Raw genomic sequence first — 13,392 nt, 5'->3', positions numbered from 1 at the left:
TTGCTGCAGCATAGTCACTCTGACTGTAATGGTGCAGAATTGTTGTTGTTGTTTAAAGGCTCGAATAATGTTAACCCAGAAGTAGCAGCTTTACTGTAAACCTAAATTTACTTGCTGAAAAGGGAATGGGACCTCTGATTTGTTCCTTCAAAGAAAAGAAAAGTCAAATTATTCAGTATCTGACCTCATGATCAGAGCAAATGGCTAAGTCATCTCTGCAAGGAAACTGGTGCACTTGTGCAATTTTTTAAAAAGCCAAATACATAATATGAAAATTATGTCAACATTCCTCTCATTGCAGAAAGTTGCTACACCATGTCAACAAGCTGAACACTGGCAGAGAATCAGTTCAACAGCCACACTTCCTGAAAGTTCCCAAACAGAGAGACAGATTGTGCCTGCCTGGACTTATGACTCAGAAGACTTCATGTTTCACGCTCAATCAAATGTCACTGAAATTGGTCAATTTAAAGGGAAAAATGTTTTAAAAACATCAGTTCAACAATGAGACAGCGGACAACCAAATTACCTATGCTTGTGCACACAGGCTCAGACAGGCAGGCAGTGGGGTGTGCCTCTTAGCCAGCTTTATAAGGAGCACACCTCTTTTTCTTGTGACAAGCAAACCAAGTGAGTTTTAATTAACTTCATAAGCACACCGAAAGCTCTCTAATTACATTTCCAGCAGCCGACATCTCCTACAAATATAATTACCCCTCTTCATAGGTAAGCAAAGATCAAGTTATGCACTGTTGGAAACTACTACACCCAATCACCACCCACAACTGCAAGTCAGGCAAACACTGTTAATAACTTAATGATGCAACTGAGAAAGAATTTTGGCCACCACAGCAGACGATCAACCATCAAGGGGCTGGCCTGGCGTAAATATGTCATCCATGCTGTGCTGGCTCTCAGTCTTTTGAGGGACAGTCTTGTCTGTTACACCTCCTGCCAAACCGTGTAGCCTGATATCTCGGGGGATTGGCCTGAAATAGAGATCCAGCTTCACAGAGGGCAAACAAATACAAATACAGAAGTGTGTATCCATCTCCGTGGGTTCAGCTGGCGTTTTTTGGTAAATGTGTACAACACCTCACAGTTACCAGAGATCAATCTAAGTGACAGTTGACATATGGGAGGAGAAGGGGAGTGTGTGTTTGTGTGTTTCCGTGAGTACGTGCAAGTTTGGGGGATGGGCAACCCCCAACCAAGACACCTGTTGAAAGTGCTTTTGTCACACAACCATAAATAATAGCGGTCTGATGGTGTGTGGGGTGACCTATTTCGAGTTCATTTCAATAAACAAACGAAGCTCACTTTACTTTATGTTTAGCAATTACTTAAAAGTATTTTTAACATTTTAAAAATACACACAATCACAATCAAATAATAGCTCAAACACAACTCTAGAAATGAGCAATTACTTGAATTAAAATAAACTGTTTTGAATAAACTGGTTAACCTTCAACGGTAACGGTCTATGAAAAGATAACACTGAAGTTAGCAAACAAGCTAGCTGCGAGCGAAGTCCCACGGACCTTAAAACAACGATTCTCATCAACAAATACAATACAGAAAGTATATTCGGCTATATTTTTAAAGAGATAGAACCACATACCTTCAGTAAGACCAGAAAATCGCATCACTCAAAGTGTCAAAGAGCAGGCTCGCAACGAACACCCGCACCACAGCCAAACTCTGTAACGGTGCTGCTGTTGCTCCTGCTGCCATCTTGTTCAACGACGAGGAGGACACACCGAGCGACTTTTCGCACATTTGAAGCTCCAAGCCACGCGAAAACAACGGCGTTTACAAAAACGAACTATGGTCCATGTTTCAGAGGGCCGCCTTGGTTCTCACTAAATGTTAATATCGTGTCTAGTCGAGGCGAATATCGGAGTTTCTAAACTTTTGCATGTTAACACGCCTCGTCCCCCCCCGACCGAGTTAGCTGCTGGCGGCTAGCTTGTTGCTGCTGGTTCGGTAGCTTGTTGCTTCTCCGCATGTGTGGAATGTTGGGGAAGGGAGGGGGAGGAGTAAAAGTGCTCTGAGTCACTCTGACGGCGAGTCAAAACATCTCAAAACTTCTATGAGCTAACTGCAGTCATAGTTTACATACAGCCTGTCATGTTAACTGTGGGTTTCTACTCAATATTAATATTTAATATTTCGAATAAAGAAAGAAAAAATAGCATTTATGAGAAAGATCCCAAACATTCACACAATAATATCTGACATTTTCTAATATTGAGACTATATTAAGACTATAACTAGTATTATAAGTAGTATAATATTAAGACTATAACTAGATCTAATTTGTGCTTGGGCTCGTTGTTCTTTTGAAACACACTGATGTCAGACTATCTTGCTGTTTGGTGTAAAACTTTATTATTCTCTCCACTTTCAATGATGCACCAACAGCAAAAAACTGTTCATTTGATGAGACTTGACAGTTGTTACAGTTGAATTATCTGACTTCTTCAAATATTTTTGACATTTGTGGGCCAAATAGTCCAATATTTGTCTCATTTCCATTTTCTAAACCTACTTATCCTTACAAGGGCCTAGAATGATTTTTTTTCCCCTCCTGGCAATTGCCTTGGTTTCTGGATAGACCTTAAACAACTTTTTAAGATAAGTTCACACTTCAAGAGTTCATTCTACATCATCTTCATGATTTAGAACTTGGTTCGCTCTTACTTCTGAGTTTAAGCAAAACAGAATCTAAAACAATTTCTAATCATTTCTGGGTTAATTTCTGGGTGATACAATAAGGGCATTGTGGGAAAACAATTACCATGACAAATTAGTGCACAAATAATGAGTGGCAATGACTTATAACATGGGCCTATTGAAATTATGCACATCCATACATTGCATAATCATGCCAATCACTTTTTCCCCAAATAAAAGTACAACCCTTCTGGTCACCCAATTTCTTTCGGAGGCATAACAGCAAAACCATTAACGGTATGGGAATTAATGAAGAAAATATGGCATAAAAAAGATCCAGCTCCTCTGGTTAATGGCAAAGCTGCTGTTTAAATAATAATCAGAGAGGCCATTTATGAAGGAGCCAGTTGAGGATGGCATAGTGCACATGCAAAATTATGTAACAAATTTGACTCACATTCATTTTGATCATTTTATGTATGGGCTCTTCTATAATATTGCTTATATGCAAACTGATTTAAGGCCATATGCAATAAAAACTGAAAACACCCTTCCACTGTGATTAAAACTTAAAAGTAACAATTTGGAAGTTTTTTTTAAATTGGAGCTCTGGCTCCATCTACCGGCCCACAGGTGCGTTACATGCAAACAACTTGAATGTATTATGTAACTCTATCCTTTATTATAATTTTCATTTTGTTGGTGTTAGAAACATTTATCTTTCAGTGTAATATATTACAGATGATATCACTGGCAGATGAAGGGTTTATAAGGATATTAAAAAAGAGAGAGACTTGTTTATGTGAAGGGAAACAACGCTTTATTGGAACGTCCAATTTCCACCTTAAGACAAATAACAGTCAAGCTGAACTAATCAGTGTGTGATGTATGAGAACAGCAGCAAACAGAAAAATGTGGTAAATTGATATGAATACATTCTAGACTCAAACATAAACATAAATAATTGTCAGAAAAATATGGCGAACATCTGAAAATATCAATAAGTTAACAATGAGTGAATACAATCAAATTGGAACTAAAACTAACACTGAAAAACACAATTGGCCCTTAATTCCACAGTTCCCTTCAATGAATTGGATTGAGGCTATCTCCATCCTTCCCTTACAAAACATTAAAACTTGTTCTCTGAATAAATTGAGGATGCAATCTTATGTTTTGAGAAGATTATAGTTTCTGTACTTGGAGATCTTGACGGAAGCCTTCCAGCCTCCAGACACAAAAACTTTAGGAAAGACCACATGTGGAATATTTATGTTCTTAAATATAATTTTTAAGATAATCTGGCTTTCACTTTATTTATTGGACCATTGAGTCTCTGCTATTCCTTTTACATTTAATTATCTGTAAAGGTTAATGTATCTTAGAGGATAAGGTTTCGAGAGATCCAAAAAGTACAAAGAAGTAATTCAGATATTGATCATTTAACATTTAAATACATATACAGTATACAATGTTCTCAAACAACAAACCTGGCCTTTATGGAAGAGTAGTTAAAATAACTATAAAAACTTCCATTTCATATTTGCGAGTAAGGTAAATATTACACGCAAAATGCTGTGGAACATTGAGGTGGAAGCATCATGCTAGGCTGATGTTATTCCACAAAGACAGCTGATGGATGAAACTACATACCAGGAAATATTGGAAGAAAGCTTGTTAAGACACTGCACAAATTGAAAATTGATGTTGACAGGTGCTTTACACTAGTTTGTCTGATTTTGAACTATTTTGCAAAAAATGAGCAGAAAATCTTAATTCTCTACACGTGCTACCTGCAACAAACAACACCAATAGATGGAACATTCAGAAAGCATTTGAACAAATGGTCTTAATGCATTCCACACTATTCAAGTATTTGCTTATAATGGTAGTACCACATATCCTTTAACTTTCACTTTCCAAATATGCACTAATTTGTGTTTGTCTATCAAAGAAAATTCCAATGTACCATTTTGAAGGGTGTGGTTATAATGAGATTAAACGTGAAACAACTCAAGAGAGGTGAATAATTTTGCACAGATGTATATATCATACTGTTCCCCCTGATGGCAACTGCAATACAAAGTTAAGTTATCCATCCCTGGCAGCTATGCTGAATAAGTTAATGCAAACATAGGTAGTGTGAATGTGACACTTATGAGGTCTGATATTTCAATGAAGAAACAACACTGTGTTAGTACATGTAAGTGAAATGGTTGTTGTTTTAATCAAGTTGAAGGTACTTGCTCAGCAGAGCTGGCTTGCCTCCCAGCTTAAAGATCAACCTCCTAAATCTTTTCTTTACTTCCAAACCATTGCTAATGAAGGAAAAGAGAAACCACAGACCACTCTTCACTCTGTTATTCCTCCATATCTTTGGAGTTTATGTCTCTGTGCTGGAGCTCTCCCCTGGTGTCAGTATATTCTGTAGGATCTTCTGGTAGAATGGAGAGAAGACCAGCTTGTTGTAGTTGACCAGGCGACTGAAGCGGATCGAGAGCTCTTTTAGTTCTCTGCTGACTGGCGCCAGGCCTCCAGGGAGAGGAGGAGGCGTCTTGTGTTGACTGGACTCCAGGGCAGCCAGTAGGTAGCTCTGAATCCGAGAGTCTGGGTGGGGGAGAAAGAATGATCTTTGGTCACAGCAAAACAACCAGCATAAATCAGTAAATAGAAACATAAAACCAAGAGCGCCTCCGTACCCATCAGCTTACGGACTATGTTGTCTGGCTGGATGATGGCTGTTATCTGCCCCTTAAGAGCACTCTTACTCTCATCTGAGAATGAGGGGAAGCCATGCTGGCTTAAACAGTGACTCAGCTCAACACACAGTTTCTCCCCTATGGTTGCTAGGGCCTCCTGCATACTAAATGCCCTGAAAAAGGAACAAAATAGACTTTAAAATCTTGTCCAATCACAGCTGAAAAAGTTGTATGCTTCTCGGAAAAGTGATAATTACCGTAAAACATTCAGAAAGTAATTGCTGCTATTAATAACCTATTTATGTCATTTTATATGTACATACAAAAAGACCACAGCAATAAACATTTTTTAAAAATTGTCACTTTTTGGGTAACTGATTTTCTACAGAGTCAATTATATAAAAGATACACAATTCAACCTCGTTGTCTGCAGTTCCACCATGTGGAGTAGCCGAGATGGCGACTCCAAGCTCAATAACACAAAAAGCAACCAAAACACACCTTCACTAAATTACAAGCTCAGTTCACAGACATTAAAGGTATGTAAATCCAGTTCCCACAGGTACAGAAGTTGAGACATATCAGAGCTTTTCTGGATTAGCTTTGGGTCACCTTCAAAAAATAGGTGTGTCAAAATGAAAAAAAGAAGAAGGCAATTTATTTTTTTCAACGCGGGATTTTTGCAAGAAAAATACAGCCCCTATGAAAGTAGGGATATAAATTAATCCCCAAATCAAATATATCAAGACAAGCATTAACAACTTCACAGGTGAAACCAAAATAGCATTTATTCTGGAAAAGTTGGCCTGGCGAATGGGCAAAATTGAATGTCTGGATGTGTAAAGTTGGTAGATACATAAAAAGTCACACTTTTTAGCCTTTATTTTAAAAATATTTCTCAATCTGCTTTCCTTCCACTTTACAACTGTTCATTGCTTTGTTCTATTCTATCTCACAAGCTAAATAAAGTACACTGAAGTGTGTGGCTGTATCAGTACAAAATGTGAAAAAAATGTGTGTGCATAAGAAATATGGAGTTCAAAGCAAGTCAAATTAAGTAAAACTAATCCCGCAGAGATCAAGTTAAATCCCATGGAAATGTGAAGTTTGGAACTGGTTTGTACAGAGTTGAGTTTATAAACAGCTGATCTTATTACAACTTAAAGACTTAATAGCTGCTGAGACATTAAAACCTATTGTTTACTTGAAAACGTTGCACATCAGAGAATCCCCAGAGTAAGTACTTGTTGTACTCACGGCATGTGCATTTCTGTGAGCATGGCACTGACAGTGTTTTTAAGAGTCTCCATCAGTGCTGGCAGGCCTGAGATGGCGTCTCCTGTGGTAGTGTAGACAATAAGAAGCACAGAGGAGAGCAGAACTAACCACTCGACCTCCTGCTGCATCTCTAAGAACCGAACCTGGTCCATCAGCACAGTCTAGAGAGAAAAAAAGGGGTTCTCTTGGTAAGCAAAGAATAAAAACATAAAAATTCAACCAAACTTGTGAGCAAAGACTAGAAGTGCAGAGCAGTTACCTCTGGGAAAGGGTCTGAAGCGTGGTCCCACCTGAGCAGGCGAATGTATGCATGATTATGAACATTTAGTGGTTGAAGTGGGGGGTCACTAGAGGCAGAGGCACAACTCTCTGTTTTTCTCAGGGATTTCACCGTCTCCTCAAGCCACTTCTCTGTGTAGTCTAATGCATCTAAACAGGTAAAGACATTTTTATTCTTCACAGCAGCAACAGAGAATCTGAATAAGAACTTGAGATGTTACAATTGGCTGATTGTATGTTCAACTCATGTGTGATTGGTCAATTAAGAAGTAAGTGCGCATTCAAAACAGAGCTGCATGTGCTGCTTTAAATTAAACAGATGGTGTTTCCTGGATAGTTCACTTCATTTGAAAAGCGGCAAGAACACATCTAAATTCTAGTTCGGTCCAAACTATTGGACCGAATGTGGGTATAATACTGCTTGGAAATTGGCTCTGGTGCCGTTACCCCATAGCAGAAAAGCAAGGAGACCACCCAGAGAACCAAAGAATGAAGGTGAACCAAAATGAGGAAGCAATGTCTCACATTTGTATGATCTAAGGCGTAGAAGAAAATTTAGAATTTTAAATCCTGACTCAACATCACCAGTGTCACAGCATAGTTTCTCACCCTTTGTCTGTTTTCTGTTTGCTGCATCATTTCAAACAAGTCACTGGCTCAAGAGTTGCTATTTTTAAAATTTTGTTCTGTTTTCTTGTGAACAATAATAATAGAAGGAATTCTGATTGTGGCTCGCTTGTGGCAAGTAAATTTTTGGAGAATTTCATACTTCCCTACGGAATTTAATACCTCCGTAGGCAAGGTACATCCTTGCCACTATGTACAAGGATGTACAGAAAATGAATGAATGAAAGAATGGATAGACGGATAATTCTTAGGAAAGGACTTCAAACTAAATATCCATGATTCAATTCTCCCAAATAATCATACAATAAGTTAAATGAGAATAAGTTAAACACCCTACACACCCTCATTCTCTAACACAAGGTGAAATCACATCTGGTCTCGTCTTTATGCTTTGCACAAGGCAAACGAGTCCACAAGAATAAATTAGCACACAGAATACCACCCAAATGACTGCCCCTGACTTGGTAACACAATTATAGGTGTGCTATGACCTAAAGGAGTTTTGCAAAGATACCATTCCTTACTTGGTTGTTTCTCCAGAAACTCCTGAAACTTGTTCCTCTCATACTCTACAGACAGCTGCATGAGATGAGGCTTGATGCTCTTCAATGCAAAGTTAGCCATGTCCACCTTCATCAGGTCCAGCACAGAGAAAATAGCCCTGAGTGGAGAATATGTACACCGTTGTAAAAACAAAACAACTAACTCTGATTTCACAGTGTAGAATTAAGGTGGTCAATAATCTGTCGCTACATGTGCATATTTATGATTTGTGTTCTTCTGTATTTTGCCTTTTAACCAAAGAAACATCCCTTCACGACAAGCAGACTTGCACGCTGATTAAATTACAGGGTCCAAAAATAAACTGAAGCTTGGCCAATGCAGAGTCAATTAGAGTATGGCCATGGCTCACTTCAGCAGAGGAACAATCTCAGTGATCTGCTTGAGTTTCTTGACATCCTCATCTCTGCAGGGGGCGCACAGAGAACCCATCATCTCAACGACAAACTGGGACAGCTGGCTGATATTGAGAGCTCCATTTTCAGCCTGCTGCTGGATTAGTGGCAGATCCAGAACCTCTTCAATGCGGGAGCACAGGCGTCCATGGCCTGGCAGCAGAAAGGACAAGAGCGTCTGGATGGAAGGTTGGAAAGAGAAAGGAACGTTAAATCTCAGAAGATCAGTAACAGATATCATTTTGACATTATTATATACAAGCCATATGTGCTAAAGACAGAGAGCTGACAATTAAGCTGTATGGAGGTAGTTGTCGCTCAAACAAAACCAAGTTTTGTTGATCTCATTGTCCAATTCCTTTTTCAAAAGCGCAACTTGGAAGAGTGTACCAGAATTATCTTTTTGAAGCCAGACTTGCGCCAATGAGTAACCTAGTATTTGTTAACAGCTGTATGAGGCGGTAATGTAGCCCTTGCTTGTTGCCATTTAAAAGGAGCCTTGGAAACTTTTTTTCATACTTTCATAGTATTTGAAAGTTTTTACTTCAGCATTTGCTACCTTTGTAGAACATATGTTCTGGCCTGAGTAAGCTGGATCAACAAACTAGAAAAACATTTTCCAAAATGGGTCAGTTACTGACTACACTCTTTGAAAACAGACTGATAGTAAAAAATAAAAACATATCATAAACAAACACAGATAATAAACAATCAAGTGTTTAAGAGCTTTATAAAGCGTCCTTGATCTGATCAATTCTCACCTCTTTAATCTCTCCCAGAAGTTTAATGGCATGTTCGTATGATGGTGGATCCTCGTTCAGCTGAGCTTCCAAGCGATCCCAAAAGACTTTCTGCATAATCTCCTTCACTCTGTGCTCCAAACTTTGCCAGGACAAAGAATAGCTTTTTTCATACTGCACCAGCAAATAACTATAAATAAAAGGTAAACGTCTATAAGACTGTCAAGCTTTTAACCTATACCTTCCTTCAGGAAGCTCTGTGGGCTTGACTTGAAAGTCCTTGTTGACCATGATTTCATGAGCTAATGCCATGTTTGTTACCCCCTTAGCTGTCTCCATCAGCTCCTCAACAGAAACCAACCTGGGTGAGCTGGCTGTAAGAAAAGGAAAACAGACTGATTACATTGTAGAATTGTTAAGTGGATGGCCAAAAAAGCATGTAGACTCCTCTGCAGAAATAGCACCATATCTAACTTCCACACAAATGTAAAGTGTTAATATCAGGTTTTATGCATCCACTTTTTTGCATAAACTGTTATCTGCATAAACTCCAAAGTGTAATCTTTTGATTTGAGTACTATTTGATTTTATAGTATTAGTATAATGCCAGCACTAAAAAGTGAAGGTCCACATTCATTCACTTTTTACACTTCAATGTAAAAACTGAAATTTTCTGTAGGGCTTAGATCAATTTGTTGCCAGAACAACTTCAGTGAAATCATCAGTGAAGCAGGCACTGGTACTTTCAGCAACGTGGACAGGTGCTAGATCATGATGAGACATAAAATTAGTATCTGCAAAATGCATTTCAGTAGCAGAACTCATAAAGTACCGTAGAGTAACACAATAAACCCACAGTGGCAGACTACCAGACTCACCAGATCATCACTAACTTTTGAAACTTCACAAAAGTCCTCAATCAACTTTCTGTACTACTTCACTCATCCACCAGAATGTGTGACCTAAATTTCCAAATCAAATGTGAAATATTCTTTCATTTGACTATTAATGACTGAGGAACAGTCGAGTCCATTTTGCATTCTCCCAGATCAGATGCTTCTTGCATTGTCTGTGGTTCAAGAGTTGTTCAACAGCTGCACTGAATTGTCTTGAGAATCTCCCCCAAGCTCTCGAGTAGGCATAGCTTCACAATCTTCTCAATGCTGAGAAGATTGTGAATCTATTATCTATTCTTGCCTATATTTTTCTACAACACATTCACCATTAATCCATTACGATGTTTGCATTGAGCAATCTGTTAAACAGCCAGCTGTGTATTACCCAAAGCAACATGTAAACAAATACATATAAAAAATCTTAAAAACATTTTTAATAAACAGGTTAAAATCCCCCAAAAACATCTGAATCCGTTGATCTACAATAGATAGGAGCTATTGTTATGAAGGAATTTAAATTTTTCTCTTCTTTATCAACAAGGAATCCCTGAAAAACTAGTAAAAGGTATCAACTGACATATTTTTTTCTTAAATTTATAAGAGGAAGATTTAAAAAAAAAAGCCAAGACAATAGACAATAAATAACTTTGAAAAACTACTTGAACACAAATAAAAGTAAATATGAACGTATACAAACTCTGATACATATTTTAATTATTTCGGTACTAATGGCAAAACAGTAAGAGTATAAAAGATAAAACTATTCCATTAAGATAAAATAAAAACTAACAGCAGATGCAAAAGAAAATAAAGGCTATGAATTAACATATCACAGGTAGTAAACAGTGAAATAAATTAACTATTCCATTACAGTACTTACTGAATATGACTGTACATAATGTTTTTTTCACCTTGAGGAGTGTTCTCTCTGCGGGGGCTCGGCGTGCTGGCCCTGACCTGCTGCCCCGCAGTCTCGTCAGATGCATCCTTTAACTCCTTGTCTCCTTTGCGCTCCACGCGGTCTGACTCGTTTGGCATGCTGGATTCTGCAGGATAAACAGGCCACACAGATGGGTCAGGCTGCAGAGATTTTTTTCATTTGTATTTTTTTTTAAACCCTGATGGGTGCTCACAGCTGAAGCTGAGTCTGTTTTGAGTTCTGAGGATAACGCCATATAAAACGAGGAAGACGTGAAGGTTTGTTTTGATGACGTAATTCACATGGCACCAGGAAGAGTCATCGGGATGCTAAAAGAGCTGGGAATGACGCAAGTTTTTTTTTAAGAATCTGTTTCTGCAGTCTTATCTATGACATTTACCTTCAAAGCTCAGCGTTAAGAGATGCCTTATCTGCAGAGCCCAACTTCTTCAGTTAGCAGCTCGACTCTTAAGCCCACAACAACAACAAAGCCCTGTATGACACAGCTTCTCCCTCACAGCGCACGCATAGCGTTACTATGGCTTCCTCGGATTTATTTACGCCTTCCTCGCAGCCGTGGAAGGTCTCCGACAAAAGCAAGGCTGTGTTTCCCACACGGGAAACTCGGGTTTAGTCGCGTCGCAGCTCGGCTTTTTTTTCTTCTTCTTCTTCTTCTTCTATTCTCCCCCATCAGCTAACAGCAACCGCTAACAACACGGACACTTCCTGTGATGGGCGGAGCAACTGCGCCACAACAGCCGAGCCCTCCGGAACTAAACTCTAAAAAGGAGGGGAGCAGAAAATCAGCGGAATTAACCCTAAAACGTCACAACGTGTCATTTTTCATACAGGCATTTCTGAGAACTCGTCTTGTTTGAAGTTAGTGCAGTTCTCAAAAACCTTGTGTATTGAGCAAATGCATCACTTATGATGATAACTAAAATATCATAGTAGGTGTTTGCCTTGTGTTTTACCCATATGCTTTGGCCATGAATTTTCTGTTGGTGACAGGAGGAGGAAACACTTTAAAATAAGAAACACTTTCACAGGAAAGCTTGATTGTGAATACAGTTTTCTATTTTAAGTCAAATTCAAATGCCATTGAAAACATATGTCATTAAAACCGTGCAAATATGACTTGTAAAGGTCTTTCTTCTTCACTGCATGCAGACGAAACAATATCAGTCTGAATTTGCAGCCATTACTAGGGGCTTAGCAGCCTGCAAGACCGAGAAAATACATTTGAGCTGAACATTTGCAGAGTGTTTTTTTTCCCAATTTCTGTCTTTTTGACTTTAACTGACTGCTCTGTAGCCAAAGGGCTGGTTAAGGCCTTAATAGCAATAGACTCTTTTGCTTAAAACAGTTCTAAGGCTGCTTATGTTGTTATTCATTTTAATACAACAGATGAAATAAGAAATAACATCAATGATGTTGTGTTTTTCCAACTGTAAGTTAAAATATGCAATGAAATACTTAAATTTGTTCTTTTTACGTTATGATTGGAAACACACAGGGGGAGATGAACTTTATGTAGGGTGTAGCTGAGGTGCAATCTTACATTTAGCCACTTGGTGGCAGCAGTTATCAAGCTCACGCTGAACTTTGAACTACCTCGATGAACCTCTTCGTTCTTGTTCTTGAGATTTGTTTGATACATTTTCGAAAACTTTCTTCTGATGTCTCGAGTTCTTAGTCAACTCTGATGGACTTCGTGGGAACAATAAAGAAGCAAACATTGATGCTCGGGGAAAATAAAATATTTGTGCAAAAGTATTTGGAAAAGTCGCATTTACTCTATATTTCTATTTGTATTTTTGTTATACTTTATGCAAACTGCCTGTCAATGTTTCACAAACAGAACAAGTAAAGCTGTAAAAACAATTACTGTCATTGTAACTGGGTCTATATTAATAGTTATATATTTCCACAAAAATGTTTTCTTTAATGTATTTGTCAGTTTGCATCTGGCTGTTCTTGTGTTCTTCTGTCTCTGTTATGGGGGTTTGGTCCTCCAGCTCCGCCTTACTTTCTTCTTCTCTTGTTCAAGGTCCTCCAGGACTGTTATAAATGTTAAATTATTCATTTCCTCTTCCCTTTTGTCATTCGTTCCACTGGGGAGAGGCAAGTTTTGTGGTCCATTGGAACCCTTTCATTCATATTCTTCAAATGTTTATTTTTCCATCTGTGTTGATTATATGTATTTGAATATTTTCATTTGAGTTATTATGAATTTATAACATTGTTATGTTGTATAGATTGGGCTGGAGAACTGGAGCACATGCTATGTGCTAATGCTAATATCTCCCGATTGACAGATCA

The 13,392-nt window shown here is 38.3% G+C and overlaps 2 protein-coding genes across 6 annotated transcripts in view; both read right to left on the bottom strand.

Moving 5' to 3' along the window:
- The window catches only part of hipk3a (homeodomain interacting protein kinase 3a), a 29,808-nt gene extending 27,817 nt beyond the window's left edge, over positions 1 to 1,991 (bottom strand). For all 4 annotated transcript variants that reach the window (XM_055041502.1, XM_055041573.1, XM_055041657.1 and 1 more), the window contains exon 1: positions 1,622 to 1,991. In XM_055041502.1, coding sequence (XP_054897477.1) covers positions 1,622 to 1,646 — 25 coding nt within the window. In that variant the 5' untranslated portion in view covers positions 1,647 to 1,991. The remainder of the gene's footprint in view (positions 1 to 1,621) is intronic.
- A 1,485-nt stretch (positions 1,992 to 3,476) lies between these two features.
- On the bottom strand, positions 3,477 to 11,855 carry tcp11l1 (t-complex 11, testis-specific-like 1). 2 transcript variants are annotated; one of them, XM_055041388.1, is made up of 11 exons: positions 11,471 to 11,855; positions 11,285 to 11,408; positions 11,063 to 11,197; positions 9,497 to 9,629; positions 9,277 to 9,397; positions 8,473 to 8,693; positions 8,084 to 8,220; positions 6,913 to 7,082; positions 6,633 to 6,814; positions 5,376 to 5,548; positions 3,477 to 5,283 (listed from the first exon to the last, which is right to left on the bottom strand). In XM_055041388.1, exons 3-11 carry the CDS (start codon positions 11,187 to 11,189, stop codon positions 5,060 to 5,062), a joined length of 1,488 nt encoding a protein of 495 aa, XP_054897363.1. In that variant the 5' UTR covers positions 11,190 to 11,197; positions 11,285 to 11,408; positions 11,471 to 11,855; the 3' UTR covers positions 3,477 to 5,059. The 2 variants fall into 2 exon arrangements, with proteins under 2 accessions (XP_054897363.1, XP_054897280.1); XM_055041305.1 differs by lacking the exon at positions 11,285 to 11,408.
- Positions 11,856 to 13,392: the final 1,537 nt, after the last annotated feature.

The sequence above is a fragment of the Poeciliopsis prolifica genome, unplaced genomic scaffold (assembly GCF_027474105.1).
Source record: "Poeciliopsis prolifica strain line A6 unplaced genomic scaffold, Auburn_PproV2 SCAFFOLD001, whole genome shotgun sequence".
In the NCBI taxonomy this organism is placed as follows: domain Eukaryota; kingdom Metazoa; phylum Chordata; class Actinopteri; order Cyprinodontiformes; family Poeciliidae; genus Poeciliopsis; species Poeciliopsis prolifica.
This window is presented reverse-complemented; position numbering and strand designations above follow the sequence as displayed.